Source organism: Canis aureus, chromosome 10 (assembly GCF_053574225.1).
Source record: "Canis aureus isolate CA01 chromosome 10, VMU_Caureus_v.1.0, whole genome shotgun sequence".
NCBI classification, from domain to species: Eukaryota; Metazoa; Chordata; class Mammalia; order Carnivora; family Canidae; genus Canis; species Canis aureus.
Window position 1 is genome coordinate 2874023 of NC_135620.1, and position 24369 is coordinate 2898391.

The 24369-nt window shown below is 41.0% G+C and overlaps 1 protein-coding gene and 1 long non-coding RNA gene across 4 annotated transcripts in view; both read left to right on the forward strand.

Annotated features, from left to right (window-relative positions):
- RNF130 (ring finger protein 130) overlaps positions 1-24369 on the forward strand; it is a 144243-nt gene that overhangs the window by 45181 nt on the left and 74693 nt on the right. For all 3 annotated transcript variants that reach the window (XM_077911126.1, XM_077911125.1, XM_077911127.1), the window contains exon 3: positions 16261-16511. In XM_077911126.1, the coding sequence (XP_077767252.1) occupies positions 16261-16511 (251 nt within the window). The remainder of the gene's footprint in view (positions 1-16260; positions 16512-24369) is intronic.
- Positions 16520-23631, forward strand: LOC144321853 (uncharacterized). The gene is made up of 2 exons (XR_013387360.1): positions 16520-17198; positions 17406-23631. It is a non-coding gene; the product is annotated as an uncharacterized LOC144321853 (long non-coding RNA).

Genomic DNA, 24369 nt, shown 5'->3' on the forward strand with positions numbered 1-24369 from the left:
GCAGTGTCCATGACATCATTGACAGGAAAGACAGCTCAATTTGTGGTTTGATTTGTTACCTCTAGTTAGCTGAATGAGTTCTTTGTAATGTAGTTAGCGGATGTGTGGTAGTATAAAAGGGAAGTTATGGGCTCTTGGGTAGTTCAAAATAATATACATTTGTCTGAAAGTTAAGGATTTATCTTCTTGGACTTTAAAAATTTATATAGGCTTTACTGTTATTATTTACCAGTCTTAAATTGTGTCAGACCATTGTCAAGTTGGGAATCTCTTACAGTTTTATCTGTGTGTCTGTAAGAATCTGTGGACATTCTTTCCATTGTTAGTAGGAAAATGTAATTTAGATAAGGATGCTACCAAACAATAATGTTATGTTGCTTTTCAGTCTTGGTATCAATCAGCAATATCAAATGCTTCTCACTGTTCCTTTGGCTGGTTGAACAGAATTAGTTGAATGGCCCTTTACCTTCTTTTTTCCATCATATTTTCTTAAAAAAAAAAAAAACTTACATACCTCTATATTTATTATCAAGCAATAAATAGAAAACATCACACTTTGTACAATATAAAAATTCACCTTGTGAATATAAAAAATGACTTTATGAAAGCAAATAAAGATTAATCATAAACATATTGAGAAATATCTTTAAATATCAATAATTTGGGCCACATTGTGTCAATTTGGTGTCTTTATCCTAAAAACTCATCAAGAAAATAGGCATACTATTGTTTAGTGTTTAAAGTTTTTTGGTTCTAATTGAATATGGATTTAATTACTGTAGATGAAAAGATGAAGCCTGTAGTTTAAATGAACTGCTATGACAGAAAGTCAGAGTTTAAGTTGTATGTATCTTTTTGCCTGAGTTACAAATATTTCTCCTGTATCTCCCATGTGATGATCCATACACTTTTTTTAATAAATTTATTTTTTATTGGTGTTCAATTTACCAACATACAGAATAACACCCAGTGCTCATCCCGTCAAGTGCCCCCCTCAGTGCCCGTCACCCATTCACCCCCACCCCCCACCCTCCTCCCCTTCCACCACCCCTAGTTCGTTTCCCAGAGTTAGGAGTCTTTATGTTCTGTCTCCCTTTCTGATATTTCCCACACATTTCTTCTCCCTTCCCTTATATTCCTTTTCACTATTATTTATATTCCCCAAATAAATGAGAACGTATAATGTTTGTCCTTCTCCGATTGACTTACTTCATTCAGCATAATACCCTCCAGTTCCATCCACGTTGAAGCAAATGGTGGGTATTTGTCATTTCTAATGGCTGAGTGATATTCCATTGTATACATAAACCACATCTTTATCCATTCATCTTTCGATGAACACCGAGGCTCCTTCCACAGTTTGGCTATTGTGGCCATTGCTGCTATAAACATTGGGGTGCAGGTGTCCCGGCGTTTCATTGCATCTGTATCTTTGGGGCAAATCCCCAACAGTGCAATTGCTGGGTCGTAGGGCAGGTCTATTTTTAACTCTTTGAGGAACCTCCACACAGTTTTCCAGAGTGGCTGCACCAGTTCACATTCCCACCAACAGTGTAAGAGGGTCCCCTTTTCTCCACATCCTCTCCAACATTTGTGGTTTCCTGCCTTGTTAATTTTCCCCATTCTCACTGGTGTGAGGTGGTATCTCATTGTGGTTTTGATTTGTATTTCCCTGATGGCAAGTGATGCAGAGCCTTTTCTCATGTGCATGTTGGCCATGTCTATGTCTTCCTCTGTGAGATTTCTCTTCATGTCTTTTGCCCATTTCATGATTGGATTGTTTGTTTCTTTGGTATTGAGTTTAAGAAGTTCTTTATAGATCTTGGAAACTAGCCCATTATCTGATATGTCATTTGCAAATATCTTCTCCCATTCTGTAGGTTGTCTTTTAGTTTTGTTGACTGTGTCCTTTACTGTGCAGAAGCTTCTTATCTTGATGAAGTCCCAATAGTTCATTTTAGCTTTTGTTTCTTTTGCCTTCGTGGATGTATCTTGCAAAAAGTTACTGTGGCTGAGTTCAAAAAGGGACATTAAAGGCATTCAAATTGGCAAAGAAGAAGTCAAACTCTCCCTCTTCACAGATGACATGATACTCTACATAGAAAACCCAAAAGCCTCCACCCCAAGATTGCTAGAACTCATACAGCAATTTGGCAGCGTGGCAGGATACAAAATCAATGCCCAGAAATCAGTGGCATTTCTATACACTAACAATGAGACTGAAGAAAGAGAAATTAAGGAGTCAAGGCCATTTACAATTGCACCCAAAAGCATAAGACACCTAGGAATAAACCTAACCAAAGAGGTAAAGGATCTATACCCTAAAAACTATAGAACACTTCTGAAAGAAATTGAGGAAGACACAAAGAGATGGAAAAATAGTCCATGCTCATGGATTGGCAGAATTAATATTGTGAAAATGTCAATGTTACCCAGGGCAATATACACGTTTAATGCAATCCCTATCAAAATACCATGGACTTTCTTCAGAGAGTTAGAACAAATTATTTTAAGATTTGTGTGGAATCAGAAAAGACCCCGAATAGCTAGGGAAATTTTTTTTTTTTTTTTTAATTTATGATAGTCACAGAGAGAGAGAGAGGCGCAGAGACACAGGCAGAGGGAGAAGCAGGCTCCATGCACCGGGAGCCCGATATGGGATTCGATCCCGGGTCTCCAGGATCGCGCCCTGGGCCAAAGGCAGGCGCCAAACCGCTGCGCCACCCAGGGATCCCCCAGGGGAATTTTAAAAAAGAAAACCGTATCTGGGGGCATCACAATGCCAGATGTCAGGTTGTACTACAAAGCTGTGGTCATCAAGACAGTGTGCTACTGGCACAAAAACAGACACATAGATCCATGGAACAGAATAGAGAACCCAGAAGTGGACCCTGAACTTTATGGTCAACTAATATTCGATAAAGGAGGAAAGACTATCCACTGGAAGAAAGACAGTCTCTTCAATAAATGGTGCTGTAAAAATTGGACATCCACATGATCCATACAGTTTTAAGAAAATTCAGAAGTATCAAAAAAAATCTAAAACTGAAACACTTAATGGAACAGAATAGGAAACCCAGAAATAAACCCACAACTATATGATCAATTAATCTGACAAAACAGAAGACTACCCAATGGGAAAAGTCTCTTCAACAATTGGTATTGGGAAAACTGGACCACTCTCCTATACCATACACAAAAATAAATTCAAAATAGATACAGAAGACCTAAATGTGAGACCTGAAACCCTAAAAATCCTAGAAGAGGATACAGGCAGTAACTTCTTTAACATTGGCTGTAGCAACTTTTTTCTAGGTAGGTCTCCTAAGGCAAGGGAAACAAAAGAAAAATAAACTATTGGGAGTTCATCAAAATAAAAAACTTCTGCACAGCAACAGAGACAATAGAGAAAACTAAAAGGCAACCTACTTAGTGGGAGAAGATATTTGCAAATGACATATCAGATAAAGAGCCAGTATCCAAAATATGTAAAGGACTCATAAAACTCAACACCTGAAAAAAAAATAATCTAATTTAAAAATGAACAAAAGACATTAATAGCCATTTCTCTAGAAAAGACCTACATACAGATGGCTAACAGATACATGAAAAAATGCTCAACATCATTCATCATCGGGACATGTAAATCAAAACTACAAGGCATCACCTCACACCTGTTAGAATGGCTAAACATGACAACTTAAGAAACAACAGGTGTTTGTGAGGATACGGAGAAAGGGGAACCCTCCTACATGGTTAGTGGGAATGTAAACTGGTGCAGCTAGTCTGGAAAACAGTAAGGGAGTTCCTCAAAAACTTAAAAATAGAGCTACCTTATGATCCCACAGTCACACTACTGGGTGTTTACCCAAAGAATGTAAGAACACTAATTATAAGGGATACATGTCGCCTTGTTTATAGCAGGGCTATTTATAATACCCACTCTATGGGAACAGCCTAAGTGTCCGTCGACTAATGAATGGATAAAGAAGAGTTGGTATATACATACAATGGAATATTAATCATTAAAAAGAATGAAATCTTGCCATTTGCAATGACATGGATCAAGCTGAGAATATGATGCTAAGTGAAATGAATCAGAAAAAGACAAATACCATGTGATTTCACTCATATTGGAATTTAAGAAACAAAGGAGCAAAGGGGGGAGGAAGAGACAAACCAAGAAACAAACTCTTAACTACAGAGAACACGTTGATGGTCATGGGACCGGGGCTGGGGGGGTGGGGCGCAGGGAGTAGGGGATGGGGTTAAAGAGAGCACTTATGATGAGCACCTGGTGTTGTATGGAATTCTTCAGTTCCTACCTGAAATTAATATAACATCATATGTTTACTGGAATTAAAAACTGGAAAAAAAAAAAACATTTAAGCCATAGCTTTTTATTTATTTATTTTTATTTTTTTTTAAGCCATAGCTTTTTAAAAATAAAAGTTGCTTATAAAAAATCACTGCTGATGGTTCTGTTCAAAAACCACTCCAAAAGGTTTTCCTCTGTGTGTCTGAATCTTAATTGAAGTGTAAGTGAAGAGCCTATCCATCTGCCAGAGGCCTGAGACAGTTTGTCCCCTCGCCTTCCTGTCCAACTCCTACCTTGCAGGCTCTGGCTCCTGAGAGGGTGGCTTCAGCTCCTCACTTGGTTTGCCATATCTTCCGTGTGCTTATCTTTCCTCACCAACAGCCGAAGAGAGGAGGAAGCCAAAAGAATGTAAAGGATCAGCAGAGGTGTAGAATACTGGCTTTGAAACCAAGTCCGTAGTTTACAGGATGAGAGACATGGTTTTACCTGATGGCTGTCCCCTTGCTGGTGGTCAGGATGTGCTGGAGCCCTCCCGGAGTGGGCCACACAGGCAGAGCTGCCAGGGCAGGTGCCGCGGCCTGGCCAGTGGCATGCCCCAGGGTGCTCTGCACTTTGTGTTTGTCAGAATGAAGCAGGAGTAAGAGATATTTGAGGCAGAAGAATCCTTTGTTCTGCAGGACTGTCGTCTGCATTACATAACATCCAGCCTCCCCGCCCTGTGCCTACGAAATGCCAATGACAGCTCTCCATGTGTGCAGCAGCAAATAGTCCTTCCCCAAAGTTTGTGATCAGCACTCCCCGAGAGGCTTTTTCTGCCCCCACATTGAGACCCACTGTCACCTTCCAGGTCTCTGGTACCTGTAGAGGAGGAATGGGAGAATGATAAAGGAAAGGCAGGGGAACTTGTATGTTTACCCACAGAGTAGTGCTTCCAGGGCTCTTAGGTCCTCCTGCTATTTCTATGTCCCACCTGCCGTCCTTTCCCTGTCAACATAAGTCAACTTTATCATGAGTTCTCTTATCACTCACTTATTCTGAAAATGTCTTTTTCTGCTGCCATTTTTCAAGGACATAGACACAAATTTCTGAGCTGACGGCACTTGGCTTTCAGCACTTTAAAAAGTATTATTATTTTGTTTTCTAGCCTCCATTCTTCCTAATGAAAGAGTGTTCTCTTTTATGTAATGTCTTTTTTTTTAGGTAAATTGTATTTTTTTAGAATAGCTTTACAGAAAAATTGCAAAGACAGTACAAAGAATGCTGCTGGTTTCCCTTACTGACATCTTACATTAGTATGTCACACGTGTGATAATTAATGACCAAATCAGCCTACATACATTGTCATTAAAGACTTCCTTAGTTTTTACATAATATCCTTTTTCTTTGCCAGTATCCCATCTGGGAGGGGGTGTCATTGGGTCTCCTTTGTCTCTGGCTGTGAGAGTTGCATAGACTTCCCTTGTTTTTGACATTTTTGAGGCCTACTGGTCAGATATTCTGTAGCATGTCCTTCAACTGGAATTTGATGCCTTTCTAATTATTAGACTAAGGTTATGGGACTTTAAGAGGAAGATCACAGGGACTCTGAGAGGAAGATCACAGGAGTGCAGCATCACTCTCAGTATCTTATCCAGGATACATACTATCAACATGTACTACATGTACTATCAACAACAGGTTGACTGTTGTTGTAGACCTTGATCACCTGGCTGATTGTTGAGTGTTTTTCAGGCTTCTCCCCTGCAAGCTTGTTTCTCTTCCATACAGTAATCTTTAGAAGGAAATCACTGTGCACAGACCACATATGAAGAGTATTACTTATTTGGAATTACTTTGCATGGATGATTTGGGTTTTCTCCACTTACTAATTTATTCAGTCATTTATTTATATCAGTATGGACTTGTGGATATTTATTTTATACTCTGTTATAATACCGTACTACTTGGTTTATTTTTGTTCCTCAGACTATTCCATCCTTGGCAATTGGGAGCGCTTTCACTTGGCTTCTCTGTCCCTTGACATGCACCCATTACCAAGGACATTGATTTTTTGTTTTTGAGCACTTTCTTCCTTTGTGGTGCTATGAGATACTCTAGGCTCATCTTGTATGTACTTCCTGTCCCGGTCCTAGAATCAGCCATTTTCTCCCAGGAACCCTGGTTTCTATTGATGAGAAAATGGTATTAGAAACCAAGCTCTGGGTGTTAGATGTGCTTGTTACTATTGCAGTTTTGTTTCCCCTGGGCCCTCCCAGCTGACAGAGCAAGGGAATACATGCGTGTATACCACATGTATCCAGAAATACTTCTTTTTTTTTTTTTAAATTTTTTATTTATTTATGATAGTCACAGAGAGAGAGAGAGGCGGAGACACAGGAGAGGGAGAAGCAGGCTCCATGCACTGGGAGCCCGACGTGGGATTCGATCCCGGGTCTCCAGGATCGTGCCCTGGGCCAAAGGCAGGCGCCAAACCGCTGCGCCACCCAGGGATCCCCAGAAATACTTCCGTATGTAGTTCTCTGTATCTGTATTAAGCTAAGAGTGAATCCACACCCATGCCTCCAACTCTAATCCATGACCACATGGATTGTTCTAGCCTCCTCCGCTTGCTTGCCTGTAAACTCCCACTCCAACTGTGAGAAACCTGGCTCCCACCACCCACCGTCCATTTTCTCAGTGAATTCACTGAGCTCTCAGACATCCAGATTCTTAGATGTAAAGAACAGGTCTGCAGGCTTTTAGAGCACTGGTGCTTGGTGCATATCTTCTCTGGGCAGAATGCCTCCTTCCTCCCGTTTAAAATGCTTCTATCAAAAATTTGTAAGGAAACATAAATGTAAGCATCTTAACTTGAAAATGACATGAAACTAGGTAGATCTTGGAATACATAGAACAATAAAAAGAAGCTATTCGTTAAGTTAACCTGCAGATGGGTTCAAAAAACAAGAGTTGTGGAGACTTGGCTTAAGTAACAGGTCAGGCAGAGGATCCCTGGGAACCTTTTATCCTGTAAGCCCTGCATGCACTAATGTGTCCCATGGTTGCCAAAAAATATATTGAAAGCCTGGGCTGTATCTCGTGAACATAATATTCAGATATAGGGAGAGGTTAGCTTCATGCTGCTCTTGGTATTGGATGTGTTGTATTCATTTTTAGCATTTTATTTTTAATAAAGACATTGAGGGGCGCCTGAGTGGCTCAGTCAGTTAAGCAGCTGCCTTTGGCTCAGGTCAGGATCTCAGGGTCCTGGGATCAAGTCCTTCATTAAGCTGCTTGCTCAGCGGGGAGCCTGCTTCTCCCTCAAACTCTCCCTCTGCCTGCCACGTGTGTGTGTGTATGCTCACATACTCTCTCTCTCTCTCAAATAAATAAAATATATTTTAAAAATAAAGACATTGAAAAACTGATGTCCACAAAAGAACAGGATTGAAAAAATCTGTAACCCCTGTTTTACCATTTGGAATTTGAGCATGAAAATGAATAATGACAGTAATGATTTCAATAGCCCATTAAATAATACAGGAAACATGAGTTCATAGTAATCTAAAAAGTAAAAGAATATATTGAAATTTTGATGAGGAATGAAGTATTTACCAAGTCTCAGAGTACCTCCCCCATAGAATACATGCTAATGACAAAGGGGAAAGAGTGACTTGGCAGTGGAGATGCCTGCAAAACATCCCTTTTACAAACCACATGATCAGAATGAGCTTCCTCAGCACTGGGATGTATCCTGACTGTGCGCCACCCATTAGCACGCAGTGAAACAGCACAGCGTCCCTTCTTTGGGTGTTGCTGCCAGAAGTGCATGACCTAAATCTAGCCCCGAGGAAACACCAGAGAAATCCGGAAGGAGGGGCATTCTACGCAGTAACCAGGCTGTATGTAATCTTCTAAGTGTCAAGGTCATGGACATCCAGACTGGCAGAGACTGAAGGCATGACGACTGAGGGCAGCGCATGTGGCTCTGATCCGGATCTGCCCTGAGGGATATTGTTGGCAGGCTGGGGACACTTGGATGGTCTCAGATGAGGCAGTAGTAATGCATCAGTGTTCATTTCCCAGGTTGAGAGTCTGTACTCTGTTTATAAATGGTGTGTGTTTGTAGGAGAATACACATTAAATGTTTGGAGGGGATGACACATTGTGCCAGTAACTTAGTCTTCAGTGGTTTGGGGAAAAGAGGTTTTTATATAATACTTCAGCTTTTCTGTGTTAGGTTCTTTAAAGGTATTTTTAAATGAATGATTTGGGGCTCTGGGAGTAGTGAACGTGAAGACAAGTCCAGGTGGAGTACAGAGAAGATGTCTTTGACTATCTTAACAAAGGACTGTTGCATAGAGAAGGATTTTCCTCCATTCTGGGACCTACAGCTTGAAGTCAGGGTGTTTCTCATATTTGACGACATCTGATAGTTTGTTTCTGTCATGATACATGCAAGTAATGATGCACCTGATGCCTGTGTTATTGTGCACCATCGATAAGAGAAATATAGTTTATATATTTGGTGGTGCTTCTTGAGTGAAGAGAACAAAGAGCTATGAATGGGCATTTAGAAATCAAGATTTTTGGGATCCCTGGGTGGCTCAGCTGTTTAGCGCCTGCCTTTGGCCCAGGGCGTGATCCTGGGGTCCCAGGATCAAGTCCCGCGTCGGGCTCCCTGCATGGGGCCTGCTTCTCCCTCTGCCTGTGTCTCTGTCTCTCTCTCTCTCTCTATGTCTATCATGAATAAATAAATAAATAAAATAAAATAAAATAAAATAAATCAAGATTTTTATTCTAAGGAAGACCTTCCTGATTCTTAAAACTACCTGTGGATAGAATTAGCTGCCTAAAAATGGTCAGGAAGTTACTTGTATTGTGTTCAGGATGACCCCCAAGAACTCTCTTAGCTGAAAGATTGTGTGGTCTCTGCTGACTGGTATGGTCTCTCTGGGTGTCCCCCTCCCTCCCTCTCTGCCCACTTTTGAGTAGCTCAGGAATCATCATGTGACTTGGGAGTCTCTGTGGCTCACCCGAATGTAGGCCTTGGGCAGGACATGGAGGTTCACCTTCAGCACTCTTACAAGCTGATCAGCAATGTGCTGACTGGGGATGCAGCTGGATGCCATGCTGCTAGTGTTTTCTTGATTCAGTACAGCAGCTTCATTCTTGTGCTACATACACACTTCCCTGCCTATCACTTCCCCATGCTCATTGGAGGCCTGGACTCCTGGCTCACTTACCTACACGCAGCCCTGCATTATCCCAACCAGCCTCAGGATCCACCTAAAACCCATGCTCAGGTATCTTCCCAGATTCAGTGCATCTCTGGTCTCATGTCCAGTGTCTTGGTCTCTGACCATTGCTTCCTCCCTTGCTTTCCTCTCAGAGATCTCCTCCTGACTTTTGTTTTTGTTGAAGCTTCCAGGTCCTTGAGCTCCCGATCCATTCTCTTCCAGGTCTCCTCCTCCAGGCGTCATGCTTCCATTCCAGTTGGATTGGATGAGCCACTGTTTCAGTCAGTGTGACCAACAGCTTCATTTGGGCAGCGAAGAGTGTCTCCTGTCACATGACTGTTACCTTTAGGCCCATTTGGCTCCCAAAATGCTTTGAACGTCAGGTTAAGAAATTTGGACTTTATTTCGTTGACCTAAGGGATGAAGGCTTTTTCTTTCTTTCTTTTTTTCTTTTTTTTAAATTTGATGTTGAAGTATGGTTGACATACAGCCTTATCTTAGTTTTGGGTGTACAGCATGATGATCTGACAATTCTATACATGACTCTATGCTCACCACAAGTATAGTTGTCATCTATCACCACACAGAGTTACTACAGCGTTCTGGGTGTGTTCCCTATGTATGCCATACTTCTCATCTCTGTGACCTCCCTTATTTTATCACTGGAACTTGTACAGCTCAATCCCCTTCACCTATTTCACCCATCCCACCTCCACCCCTTTGTATTTAAGAGTCTAGTGTGTGTTTGCTCATTTGTTTTTTTAAATTCCACATATGAGTGAAATCATGTGGCATTTGTCTCTCTCTGCCTGACTGATTTCACTTAGCATACCACCCTCTGGGCCCATTCATGTTGTCTCAAATATCAGAGGCTTTGAACAGAGTGAGATGACAAATTAGGTTTTAGAAAAACACTGACAGGTCTCAGCAGGAGGTTGTAGTTGATACAACCTGTCATCTACATCTGTCAGAATTAAAGCTGTACTCATTTCATAAAAGAACATAGCATATCTTTTCTTTTCCCCCTTGAGTTATTTAAGGGGGGTCAAAGAGGAGAAGAGTGAGTACTGGATTTGCAGAAGGGAGAGTGTTACAGACAGACATTTGAGGAGGACTGGAGGCCACGGGAGGGAGAGTCGAGAGGGCCTCGGGCCATTCATGAGCAGACTCACTGAGGCCCAGCCACTCAGGGTGCAGCTCATCTGTACAGCCTGATGGAGAGTTACAAAAAGTCCCTGGGGGAAAAAAAAAAATCCCTGGGTACTACCCACCTGTTCCCCCCACCCCCCCACAGCAGCCATTCTAGAACTTGAAAGCAATTTTAATTCTTTCATCTAAAGTTTGTAGTATTCTGTTTTACATATAAAAATAGGCCATTGAATTCTATAGGAATAAATCTGACACCATTGATAGTAACCTACCAGAAGTTATGAAAATATCGCCACAGATGCTTAATGTGGGAATACAGCATCTCTCTGAACTTTTTTTTATGGGAGATTTACTAAGATCATCTAAGAGCTTGAAAGGTGATTTGAACTTAACGAACACCTTCATCTGTTAAGGACTAAAACCTCTGCAAAATGGGATTTTGTACAGAGATGTTGTTTTCTTTTTTTTTTTTTTTTTTAAGATTTTATTTATTTATTTATGATAGTCACACAGAGAGAGAGAGAGAGGCAGAGACACAGTCAGAGGGAGAAGCAGGCTCCATGCAGGGAGCCCGACGTGGGACTCGATCCCGGGTCTCCAGGATCGTGCCCCGGGCCAAAGGCAGGCGCCAAACCGCTGCGCCACCCAGGGATCCCTGTTGTTTTCTTTAAAAAAAAAAAAAAAAAAAAAAAAGGATGGTAAGCTTACAGTAAAAAGGTAAAGCAGCATACAGTAAAAGCACCTCTCTCCACTTGTGGCTGGTGCCTCAGACAGCTTATTTGTTTTCTTCCTGGATCTGCCTCTCTAGGGTAAAAGTATCCACTGCCCAGCTGCACAGGGCTTGCTCTGAGATTCCACCTCAGGAGCCAGGAAAAAGGCGAGTATTGGTTTCTAACACCTTCTTGCTGGGAGGACTCGCTGAGCTAAAGTACTTGTCCTTGTGAAAGCCGGGAGGCCTATGTTGGTCAGCAGGTGCATGCTTCCCGTGGTGGTCTGGAGGAATTCATGAGAGGGAGTTCTAGAATTCTGTTACAACAGTTCTGTATCAGATTTCAGTTTCCTGAATGTTATACATGAATTGTGTCCTTGTGATTAGGTGATAATGATGAAGTATTTAGGGAGGAAATGACATAACTTGTAACTGTTCTGGGGGTTTGGAAATTCTCAAAAGAAAAAGGAATTTTTTAAAGAAAGGCAGAGGTGGGAGAGGAGAACAGAATTGTTGAATAAAGTAGCCAGACTCAAGCGGTGAGAACAGATTCACGTTAAAGAGAAGTGGAGAAAGTTTTAAGAAAATAAGTGAAAGTAGGGATTGTAGTAGATTTTTATTTATTTGTCATCTCTGATAAATTAATCCTGGCTGCTGGGCATGTTGAAATGTGTGAGATTCTGAGGCCATGTCTGACTTATTAGCAGTGTTGGCCAAGGGGTTAGGATTCAGGTTGGTGGTGGTGGATGCTCCAAATATTTGTCATCTCTCCTTGAGTGTTTACATCATGATAGTCTAATAAGTCTTTAATTCTTACCGGTCACTACCTGACCTAACCCTGTTTTTATCCTGAAGCTTGTACTTTCTCTGGCATTACTATCCCCCAACCTCCCACCCCCAGAAGCGGGGCCAGGGCTTCTTAGATCTTTAAAAGTCAAGTGGTAGGGGCATCCTTAAATCAGGGTCTGTGAACCCAGATCAGCTTTAGGAGTGTGAGGAGACCCATGAACATCCCCTGAAATTAGCAGAATAGGGACTTTTCTTGTAGGAGGGCTCTCCTGTCATCAGATTCTCTAACTGATTTGCAGGCAGAAATGGTTAAAAACCTAGTGGCTTGAGTAGTATTCTGACAGCCTTCTTCATTCTGCTTGAAGAGCAGTGCTTGAGCCTCCTTTCCTGTCCTGCTGGCAGTCTCCTCCTCTGCACCAGCCTGCTGAGGCTACCTGCATGGGCTCCTCTCTCCAACCCCTTCACGCTTCTCCTTTGGCTCAGGGCGCCTGGCTAGCTCAGTCTGTTGAGCGTCCGACTCTTGTTCTCAGCCCAGGTCAGGACCTCAGGGTTGTGAGTTCAAGCACCATGTTGGTTTCCATGCTCAACATGGAGCCTACTTAAAAAAAAAAAAATTCTCCTTTGCTCTTTCTTTAAAAATGGATGTACCTTTTATTCATTACTTTGTTTAGCCTTTTTTTCTAATTGAATTGTATTTGGATTCTCCTTTGCTTTTTGAGGGTAAATGCAGTTTTCACATAATCAAGAACAAGTATAAAGAGGAAAAAACCCTCTTGTGTGTCTCCTGTACTATTCATACACAATGCTTCTGTGATACTTCTGGTCACCAAGGCCCACCATATGTGGGCCTTTCCCCTATATGAAGCAATTCTCAGCCATACCAGCTGAGTGTCCTAGAATTCAGTTGAATTCCAACCCTGTCTACCTGGAGTTCACATCAGATCCCACAAGCTAATGGCTCAGTCCCAGGAGGCTGCCTCCTCCCCACTCCACTTCAAAGCCAACCAAAAGTCCCAGGTTGTCACCTGTACTTCTGACTGACCAGCCAGTCAAGGTTCCCACAACCCCCTCATAGTGTCCAAAACATTGTTAGAATGGCTCACAGAACTCAAGGAAACACATTTACTGGTTTATTATAAAGGTTATAATAAAGTATACAGGTGAATGGCCAGCCAAAGATGCATGGGGTAAGGTATGTGCAAAGAGGCTCTCTGGCTTGCCACCGTCCCAGCACCTGCATGTGTTCACCAACACATAAGTTCTCCAGACCCCACTCTTACAGGTTTTTATGGAGAATTCATCACATAGACATGATCCTATTAACTCAACGTCCAACTCCTCTCCCTTCCCCAGAGAATGGAGTGGATGGGCTTAAAGTTCTAGACTTTTCCTCATGGCCCTCCAAGAGTCACCTCATTAGAACAGAAGACTCTCCTGTCACCCAGGAAGTTCAAGGAATTATTTGGGAGCTCAGTGTCAGGATCCAAGACCAGATATCAGAACAAAAGATGCTTCTAATGCTCTTACCACTTAGGAAATTGCCAAGGGTTTTTAGGAGCTTTGTGCTAGGAACCGGGCCAGACCAATAATATCTGTTTTCTCTTATTTCACAGCAAGTAAATTTTCTGACTTTCAAAAGTGAACATTAGAGTAAGGGGTGCCTGGCTGGCTCAGTCGGTAGAGCAGGTGACTCTTAATCTCGGGGTTATGAGTTCGAGCCCCACATTGGGTGTAGCACTTACTTAAGAATGAAATCTTTAAAAACAAAAAAAGGTGGGGATCCCTGGGTGGCGCAGCAGTTTGGCGCCTGCCTTTGGCCCAGGGCGCGATCCTGGAGACCCGGAATCGAATCCCACGTCGGGCTCCCGGTGCATGGAGCCTGCTTCTCCCTCTGCCTGTGTCTCTGCCTCCCTCTCTCTCTCTCTCTCTCTCTCTCTGTGTGTGACTATCATAAATAAAATTCAAAAAAAATTAAAAAAAATAATTAAAAAACAAAAAAAGGTGAACATTAGATCATCTTTGATCATAGTACGTGCTCAATAAATACCATTGAGTGGATGGTTGAAATAATTAAATGCTTCTTTTCCCAAACAGCTTTCCAGTTGAAATTAGGTGGTATTCACTTAATGTTCTTTGAACAAGTGATATTGTGTGCATCGGTTTCCCCTGGCTACCTGTGCAGCTTGCCCTGCTCCTCTTCCAGCTCGAGTCTTCAAGAGGAAGCCTCAGAACTGGTTTCTAAAACTCTTTGTACCTGATGCGATTATAAAGCAATGAGACTGATTGTCATGTGTCGGTTGTGGGATCCGTCTCAGTTACTTTATAGCCGTGCCTGGTACCTAACACCGCACACCACTGCCTGTTGAACAGCATTTTAAAAGCACAGACCTAAGATTTCTGAATGGCAAATTTTAAATGATTTTGCATTATTTTATGATTTTCTGTAACTTACTGACCAGAACTTTTACTTCAGAAAGGTAAACAAGATGTTAATTTTGTTGCTTGCTTTAATTTTGCAGTTTTCTTTTTGTTTTTAGTATTTTTTTTGAATCTGTATTCTGATAAAATGTCTGGGACAATTTTGAATAAGGTAATATAAAAGGTGTATGTTCCATTGGGTTAAATGCTTCATGAAACTTTTAATTATTAAATTTCTTTTCAGTTACCTGAGGCCTTTTGACTGCATGGGAGAACAAGGGTGGTTCTTTTTAGTTAAATATGTAAACATGTAAACCAGATCCTTAGTAGTATTACTCATTGAAAAAGCCTTTGAAAAGGCAGGTTGTGGGTATTTGTTTGTTTGGCTTTGGGGGTTTACATTAATGTGCAGACCTTATTCAAATTTGAATAAATGGTTTTAATTTTCTCTTTCCTGAAATAAAATGTTTATTCTCCTTCCTCCAACCCGCAGAGTCTTATTAGTCTTTGCTTTGAAGTGTGCTAGAAGTTGCACGTTGCCACCAGCCTCAGCTTAGAAAGGAGGATCCTTAGAAAGGAGGATCGTTGGCAGCTTGATTGGAGTAAGACAGCTGCCCTTTTTCCTGTAAAGGAAATGGAAAATGACTTCCCTTTGTGGAGGAGGAAAGGAATAGTAATTTTGTGCTCCACAGAACAGAGAGTAACTGTATTACTCCTCTTGGAAATCACATAAGTGAAAGTAGTAGATGACTCAAAGAGCAACTTAACATCCTGATAATTACCTTAAATATTAAATAGTCTGTGGCTGTGGCAGAATGTCTGGACAGCTATTAGAAGCTGGAAGGGTTTTGATGCCCAGCTAGCCCAGAGTGTGGAAGCTTGGATTTGTCTCAGGGAGGGTTGAATATCCGGAAGGGTTCTGGGGTAAACAAGAAAGGAACCTTCCTCTCATCAGGTCTAGACAGAAGACCAAACTTAGTCTCCACTGTTATTAACAGAGGTTACAAAAAAAAAAAAAAGAGGTTACCACCAGCAGGCATTTGGCTTTTGCAGCTCTGTTACCAGGTTTGTGTCACATCAGTGATATTATAATATCCTATACTTCTTTCTCTTCCCTATACTAGTTCTATATACACAATAGGTGCTCCATAAATATTTCTAAAAACGAGTGAGTAGTACCAAAAGTACCAATTTTTGTACTATAAATACTAGTGCTTTTTGAACTATTTTTTTGTTCTATAAATACTAGCGCTGTTCTTTTCTTATGGAGCTGAGACTTTCTAAGGAGCATTTCAAGATGGAAAAGGTTTTACTAAAGACCTGCCATTATTTTATCACATTATGTTGTTGTATAATATGTTTTATACTATCTGTTGCCACATTTGGCTGATACAATAATCAATTTTTTAAATTTAGTTGTATGCCTAGTTATATGGCTCTTGCCATTGCAATCCTTTTACATTTTGTCTGTGTCTTAAGTAATATACTACAGATTCTTGTTTCTACTTGGTGCCAGCATACCCAACTGCAGATTCATCGCATTGAAAAGTCGAATCTGCAGACCCATGCCATTAGCAAAACTTGTAGCGGTTTATATGTTTGATGTTCCTATAAATTTTAAAGGTCACTTGAGTGTCTGTGTTTATTTTACATTACAGGCACTGGAGATATTATTGCTGTCATGATTACAGAATTGAGGGGTAAGGATATTTTGAGTTATCTGGAGAAAAACATCTCTGTACAAATGACAATAGCTGTTGGAACACGAATGCCGCCAAAGAACTTCAGCCGTGGCTCTCTAGTCTTCGTGTCAATATCCTTTATTGTTCTGATGATTATTTCTTCCGCGTGGCTCATATTCTACTTCATTCAGAAGATCAGGTACACGAACGCACGCGACAGGAACCAGGTGAGCTCCTAGCACTCTCTAATGATCCATGCTTACCAACCATAATTCGGAGATGTCTATTGTCATAAATAATGCAGTTTTTCACTTAAGAAGAAAGTGGTGGGGCAGCCTGGGTGGCTCAGCGGTTTAGCACCGCCTTCAGTCCAGGGCATGATCCGGAGACCTGGGATCGAGTCCCATGTCAGGCTCTCTGCATGGAGACTGCTTCTCCCTCTGCCTGTATCTCTGCCCGCCCCCGCCCCCCCACCCCGTGTCTCACATGAATAAATAAATAAAATCTTTAAAAGAAGAAGAAGAAGAAGAAGGGGAAGGAGAAGGGGAGGAGGAGGAGGAGGAAGAAGAAGAAGAAGAAAGAAGAAGAAGAAGAAGAAAGAAAGAAGAAAGAAGAAAAGAAGGAAGAAGGGGATCCCTGGGTGGCACAGCGGTTTAGCGCCTGCCTTTGGCCCAGGGCACGATCCTGGAGACCCGGGATCTAATCCCACGTCAGGCTCCCGGTGCATGGAGCCTACTTCTCCCTCTGCCTATGTCTCTGCCTCTCTCTCTCTCTGTGACTATCATAAATAAATGAAAAAAAAAAAATTAAAGAAGAAGAAGAAGAAGAAGAGAAAGAAAGAAAGAAAGAAGAAAGAAGAAGAAGAAAGCGGTGACCCTCAGTCATGTCAGTAGGTTGAAAACCTACTTATTCATGTTATTTTCAGGATTTTTTTATTAAGTTCTTTTTTTTTTTTAATTTTTATTTATTTATGATAGTCACAGAGAGAGAGAGAGGCACAGAGACACAGGCAGAGGGAGAAGCAGGCTCCATGCACCGGGAGCCCGACGTGGGATTCGATCCCGGGTCTCCAGGATCGCGCCCTGGGCCAAAGGCAGGCGCCAAACCGCTGCGCCACCCAGGGATCCCTCAGGATTTTTTTAAATGCCTAAACTTAGAATTTAAATTTACAGTGATCACTTGGGAATATCCGAGGTAAATGGTCAGCTTAGTATCACAGTACGATCTAGCTAATGCTAGTGCCTTGGATAAATATCATGGAGTTGCATTTTTGAGCTGAAGCATTCATTGTCCGTGGGGAGGGGAGCTGGGAAGTGGAGGGAGGGAAACTTCAAGTACTTTTGTCCCATGTGTATTATCTATTCAGAAAAAATAATTCAATTAAAAACCACCTACCCTGTTTAACCCTGGCCATGGGGTGATGGTGAGGTGTGGAGGAGGACCTATAGGAGAAAGTTATCTGGTTGTCCTAGAACTTCCATTGATGAGCGCAGACTGAATGTTCAGTGGATTTCAGATCAGTGAATAAAGACCAAGGAAAGACAAGACGGTGTGCTGCCCTATAGTGGAGGGCCTGCAGGCGGTAATCTTATCAGTTTGTTTGACATGCTCTAGACAAAGTGCACCTGGGGGACAGGGTTGAAGCTGTGAGGTCCCAGTCCCAGTCCAAGGTTTCTCTGGTAGGAAACTAGCAAGGGAACTGCTTAGAGAGTGGCTTGAAGCCAGTCTTTATGCAATGCCATCCTCTCCTTATAAACAGAGTACATCAAGACACCTGTGGGAGAGTCAAAATTTTCAGCCTTCCTCATTCTAGTGAAAGCACAGATGCTGCTGTGGAACAGATCTAAGTTCAAATCCTGACCTTATCACCAGTTTGCCATAGTCTTTCTTAGACCGTTTATTTCATTTCTTAACCTGTTTCTTCATCTGATAAAAGGTATAAAATATCTGAAAACTGTAGTTTATTGCACATTTATGTGCCACACTCTGTGCAGTATTCTGTATACCTTTAAATTTTTATGACAATTTTTATTATTTATAATTTTCTAGAGAAGCTGTGAGAATAGTATAAAGTATTCCCTTACCTAGATTCTTCAACTGTTAACTTTTCTATGTATATATACTTTTTTTAACCATTTGAGAGTAAATTTGTGATATGCCCCTTTAAATACCTTATTGTGTATTTTTAAAAAGCAACAGAAGAACATTTCTTACATAATCACAGTATGATTTTCAAAATCAGAAAGTTAACACTGATAACAATAACTGATCTATAGACCTTTTCTAAGTTTCGTAAAATTGTCTTAATAATAGGGGCACCTTGGCTGGCTCAGTTGGGAGAGCTTGCAGGTCTTGATGTCAGGGTCATGAGTTCAAACCCCTCATTGGGCATTGAGCCTACTAAATTAAAAAAAAAAAAAATTGTCTTAATAATGTCCTCTATAGCAAAGCAAACCCTGGATTGATCCAAACATTGTTCGTTGCATTCAGTCGCCTTGTCTTTTCTTTTTTCTTTTTCTTTTTTTTTAAACAAGTTCTGCACCCAACATGGGACTTGAATTCACAACCCTAAGATAAAGAGTTGCTTGTGCTACCGACTGAGCTAGCCAGGTACCCCTGTCATGTGTCTTTTAATCTGTTTCATGGCGTTGACATTTTTGAAGAATCCAAACTAATAGTTTTGTATTTGAGTTTCTCTGATATCCAATGTTCCTTCACTCTTAGATCCAGGCTATATGCATCTTTTCAGGAATACCAGCCCTTTACATTTGTTAAACTTTTTATTTTGAGATAATTGTACATTCATGTGCATTTGTAAGAAATAACAAGGAGATCCCAGATCCCCTTTATGCATTTTCCACCAGGGGTAAAGCCTTACTTAACTATAGTATATATTACAAGCCGGATATTGACTTGGATACAAGCTACTGATCTTTTTCAGATTTCTCCAGTTTGATCTGTACTTGTGCAGGCATGTGTGTAGTTCTATACAGTGTTAGGTCACCACAGTCAAGACACAGAGCAGTTCCCCACCAGGATCCTTTGTACTGTTCTTCTGTCCTAGGCACCTTCCTTCTACCGCCTGCCTAGCTCCCGACACCACTGATCTGTTCCCCACTCTACAGTTCTGTCATTTCAGGAAAGCTGTTGAAATGGAATTATATAGTACTTCACCTTTAGAGTTTGGGTGTCTTCGCCTAACACAACTCCCTTGAGAGCCTTCCAAGTTGTATGTATTGGTAGCTCATTCGTTTTTAGTGCTGAGTAGAATTCTGTAGCTTGGTGGTTCCACAGTTTTGTGAACCAGATTGTTTCAATGTTTTGGCTGTTTTAAAGTGGCTATGAACATTTGTTAAAGATGTTTGTGTTAACATGAGTTTGCATTTGCCTTTGGTAAAAGTTCAAGAATGAAATAGATATTTCTGTTATTATGGTAAGCATATATAAAAGTCTGTAAGAAACTGCCATACCTTTTCCCCAAGTGGCTGTAGTATTCCACATTTGCATTAGATACATATTCCTGACCCAGTTCCTCTGCATCCTTGATGGCATGTGTTATCGTCAATATTTTTTTATATTTTAGGTGTGTAGTCACATCTCTTCTGTGGTTTTCATTTGCATTCCTCTCATGGCTGCTGATGTGGAACATCTTTTCATGTGCTTTTTTGCCATCTGTATATCCTCTTAGTGAAATGTCCGTTCATGGCTTTTACTCATTTCCTACCTGGGTTGTTTTTGGGTTTTTTTGTTTTTTTTAATCATTGAGTTTTAAGAGTTGTTACATTCCAGATGCAAGCCTTTGTCAGAATTGTGGTCTGCAAATATTTTTTCCCAGTTTGTATCTAGTCTTTTCAACCTCTTAACAGGGTCTTTGAAGAGCAAACATTTTTAATTTTGATGAGGTCTTTCAACTTTACTTTTGCTGCAACTCTAAAAACATTTTTGCCTAGCCCTAGATTCCAAAGACCTTTTTTTTTCCTAGAAGTTATATACTTCTACCTCTTATGTTGAAGTCCATAATCCATTTTGAGTTAATTTTTGTATAAATGAGATATTTGGGTTAAGATTCTTTTTTCTTTTTCTTTCTTTTTCTTTTCTCCCCCCCCCTCCCCCCAAATTGGGCATTTTTCTATGGCTCTGTTTCTGGGTTTTCTGTTCCATTCCACTGAAGTATGGTTTTATCCCTCTGCCCATCCCTCACTGCTTTGATGACTGTAACCACACTATTGGGTAGAGTGATTCCTCCTATTTGATTCTTATGTTTCAAGATTCTTTTATCTATTCTAGGTCCTAGAGTCTTTCCATGTAAATTTTAGAATAAGTTTGCCTGTATCTCTACCAAAAAAGAAAAAAAAAACACCACACAAAACCCTGCTGGGATTTTTATATGAACACATTAAACTATAGATCAGGGATGCCTGGAAGGCTCAGCAGTTGAGCGTCTGCCTTCAGCTCAGGGTGTGTTCTTGGGTCTGGGGATTGAGTCCCACATTGGGCTCCCTGCATGGAGCTTGCCTCTCCCTATACTTGTGTCTCTGCCTCTCTGTGTTTCTTATGAATAAATAAAATCTTTTAAAAAATAAATAAACTATAGATCAGTTTGGGGAGAACTGATATATTTACTGTGTTGAATCTTCCAGTCCATGAACTTGTAATATTTTTCAACTTATTTGGGTCATTCCTTTCATCAACATTTTATAGTTTTTAGCATACAGATCCTGTACACATTGGAGTGACTGTGAGTGATAATATAATGTAAATGGACTGCAAATGTGTTTTTAGTTTCTTCAAGTTCCATATGTCCACTGTTAGTAGATCAAAATGTGATTCAGTATTGTATGCTGACTTTTTATTTTGCAGTCTTGATAAACTCTCTGTAGACTGCTTGGGATTTTCTGTATAGACAATCATGTTATCTGCAAATAGGAACTTCTTTCCAGTCTCACTGCCCTTGATTTTGTTTTGTTTGTTTTGCCTTAATTGTAGTGGCTAGATTTTCAGTGCTGTGTTGAATGGGCGGGCATGAGAGTTCAGTGGTGAGAGTGGGCATCCTTGCTGGTACCCGGTCTTAGAGGAAAGAATTTCATCATTAAATATGTTTTAGCTGTCATGTTTTGTAGATGTTTCTTACCAACTTAAGGAAGGTCTTCTGTGTTTCTAGTTCAATTTTGTTACGTTTCTTGTGTCAGTTGACATGATCATATGATTTTTTTTGTTTTCTTCTTTATCCTGTTGCCATGGTAGATTTTTTAAAATATTTTATTTATTTATTCATGAGAGACACACACACAGAGAGGCAGAGACACAGGCAGAGGGAGAAGCAGGCTCCATGCAGGGAGCCTGATGTGGGATTCGATCCCGGGTCTCCAGGATCCCACCCTGGGCTGAAGGCGGCACTAAACCGCTGGGCCACCAGGGCTGCCCACTATGGTAGATTGCAGTCATGGATTTTTCTAGTGTTGAACCAGACCCACGTGCCTGTAATAAATCCCAGTTTGTTGTGGTATATAATTTTTTGTACATTGCTGTATTTGGCTGATTAATTTTGTTTAGGACCTTTGTGTCTAATTTTGTGAGAGAGACGGAATTTGGTAATTTGTGGTTTCTGAGCAATTGGCTCATTTTTTAAATTTTTTTATTTTTTTAATTGGCTCGTTTTTTAGGTGTCAAATCTATGAGCATTAAGTTGTTCTTGTAATGCTACAGTGTGGTGATATTCCTGTTTCTGATTTTAATGATTTATATCTTTTTTTTATTTTTGTCAGTCTTGCTAGAAACTTCTCCATTTTACTGATATTTTTCGAAGAACCATTTTTTTTATTTCATTTTTTAAAAGATTTTATTTATTTATTTGAGAGAGAGACAGAAATAGTGACAGATAAGGAGAGAGGACACAAGCAGAGAGGAGGGGGAGAAGCAGATTCCCCACTGTGTGGGGAGCCCAACATGGGGCTTGATCCCAGGACCCTGAGATCATGACCTGAGCTTAAGGCAGATGCTTTACAGACTAAGCCACCCAGGTGCCTCTTTTATTTCTTTTTTTATTTTTTAAGATTTTATTTATTTTTTCATGAGACACGCACAGAGAGAGGCAGAGACATAGGCAGAGGAAGAAGCAGGCTCCCCACAGGGAGCCCAATGCAGAACTCGATCCCAGAACCCTAGGATCATGACCCGAGCCAAAGGCAGATACTCAACCGCTGAGCCACCCAGGCATCCCCTTTTATTTCATTTTTAAAGATGGGAACTTAGATTTATCTATTTGACACCTTTCTTCTTTCTGACGTAAGCCTTTAGTGCTCTGAGTTTCTTAGGACTATGTTAACTGTGTCCCATATACTTTGATATCCTGTATTTTCATTTTTGTTCAGTTTTATGTAATTTTTTCTTTTGAAACTTCCTCTTTGACCCATGTGTTCACTTTCCAGGAGTTTGGAGATTCTGCAGTTATCTTAGTATTCCTGATTTCTATTTTGGTTCCATTATCATTAGAAAAATACTCTGTATGATTTCAGTTCTTTTAGATGTGTTGAGGCTTGTTTTATTACCTAGCATGTCATCTGTCTTGGTGAATATAATATGGGCAGTTGGACAAAATGCACAATCTGTTGTTGGGCAGGATGTTCTGTAGATGTCAATTAGATCGGTACATGGAGCTTGCTTCTGCAAGAAGGTGGGGTGGAAAGATCACCTTTCTGCTGGGCCCCTTTGAAGCCACCATGGAAAAAGGGATGCAGCTAGAGTAGGATGGGTACAGGCATTCCACCCTGCATTCCTCCAGTCTCGAAGTCCCTGAGGAGGGCGTCCACCTTTCAGACTCATGTGCTTGTCACAGATCCGGAGGGAGGGTTGGGCAGGAGGGGCTTCTCTTGTCAGAATGGACAGTCCGCATAGCATGTCCCACACTGGGGTGGGCACATAGGTGGTGGCAATAAGGGACTAGCAGGTGGAAGTGTTAGCTGATCTAAAATGTGCCTGTTCTAGAAAAGATTAGACATAATGTGTGAAATCACATTTACAGCCTTCAAATAGAAGGCACCAGTTTTGTGAGGTCTTTGACAAAATGAATAGATGTGAAATCCAGTTTTGATGAAATGAGGAAGAGTCACACCAGCACCAACAAAGTGACAACATTTGTGTATTTATCATTGAAGTCCTGTCTGATGATGTCTGGGGAAAATAGATGTCAACTGAAGTTTTTGAGCTTCTTGGAGGACTGTGGCACAGCACTGAAGTGGTTTTTAATAGCCCACTTTCCTCAGTGATGGAACTTTCATTTGTAAATTTAAATGTTTCACCGATACAATGTATGAACAGGATTCTTAAAAATAAATAGCACCACAAGGCTTGGTTCCTTGCCCAGTCATTTCCTAATTCTTGTTTCCTGGAGACAAGTAACCTCTTTCAACTCTTTTATCTGTTCCTTCTGTTATTAACTCTGTATTAACATGTGGCATGCCCTATTCATTTTCTTAAAATGAAGACACTTCTTAAATATGTTGCCATTACGAAACACTGCAAGTAAAATGATCAAGAGTTGCTCTGAAATGGTGTTTCTAACACGAGAACCCTGTAATGGTGGGGTGAATATAGCACATCCCAAGGACTTTTGGAAAAGAGCATACAGTTGGGCCCAGGAGCCTGGTGCTTGATGGTAGCACTTTAATTGGCACCCAGTGTGGGGCCCGTGTGTGATGAAGGTGACGGCACACCCACCATCTGGTACAGCCCAGGGCCCCCTGGCTCCCCAGCACTTGTAGTGCAGCTGGCTGCATACAGGCTTCCACAGCCTTTTCCAGATGCTGCCAGAGCAGAAAGACATGTTCTATCTGACCTTTCTTTCCTCCTTCCGTCTTTTCCTAAGGGTTGAGAAACACTTGATGAAATTTTTATGTGGCTTAAAAAGCTTAGCTTATTAAAGTTTAATAAGAAGATGGCAGCAGCTCAACTGGTTGAAACCTTTGGCTATTTTAAACGAGAAGCCAGAAGTTTTGGCAAAGGAGAAAGGGTGACTTTAGGGAGAGGCTAATTTTCTCCCAGACTATCATCAGGAAGCAGTGCTCTGTATAGAATATGCTACTAAGG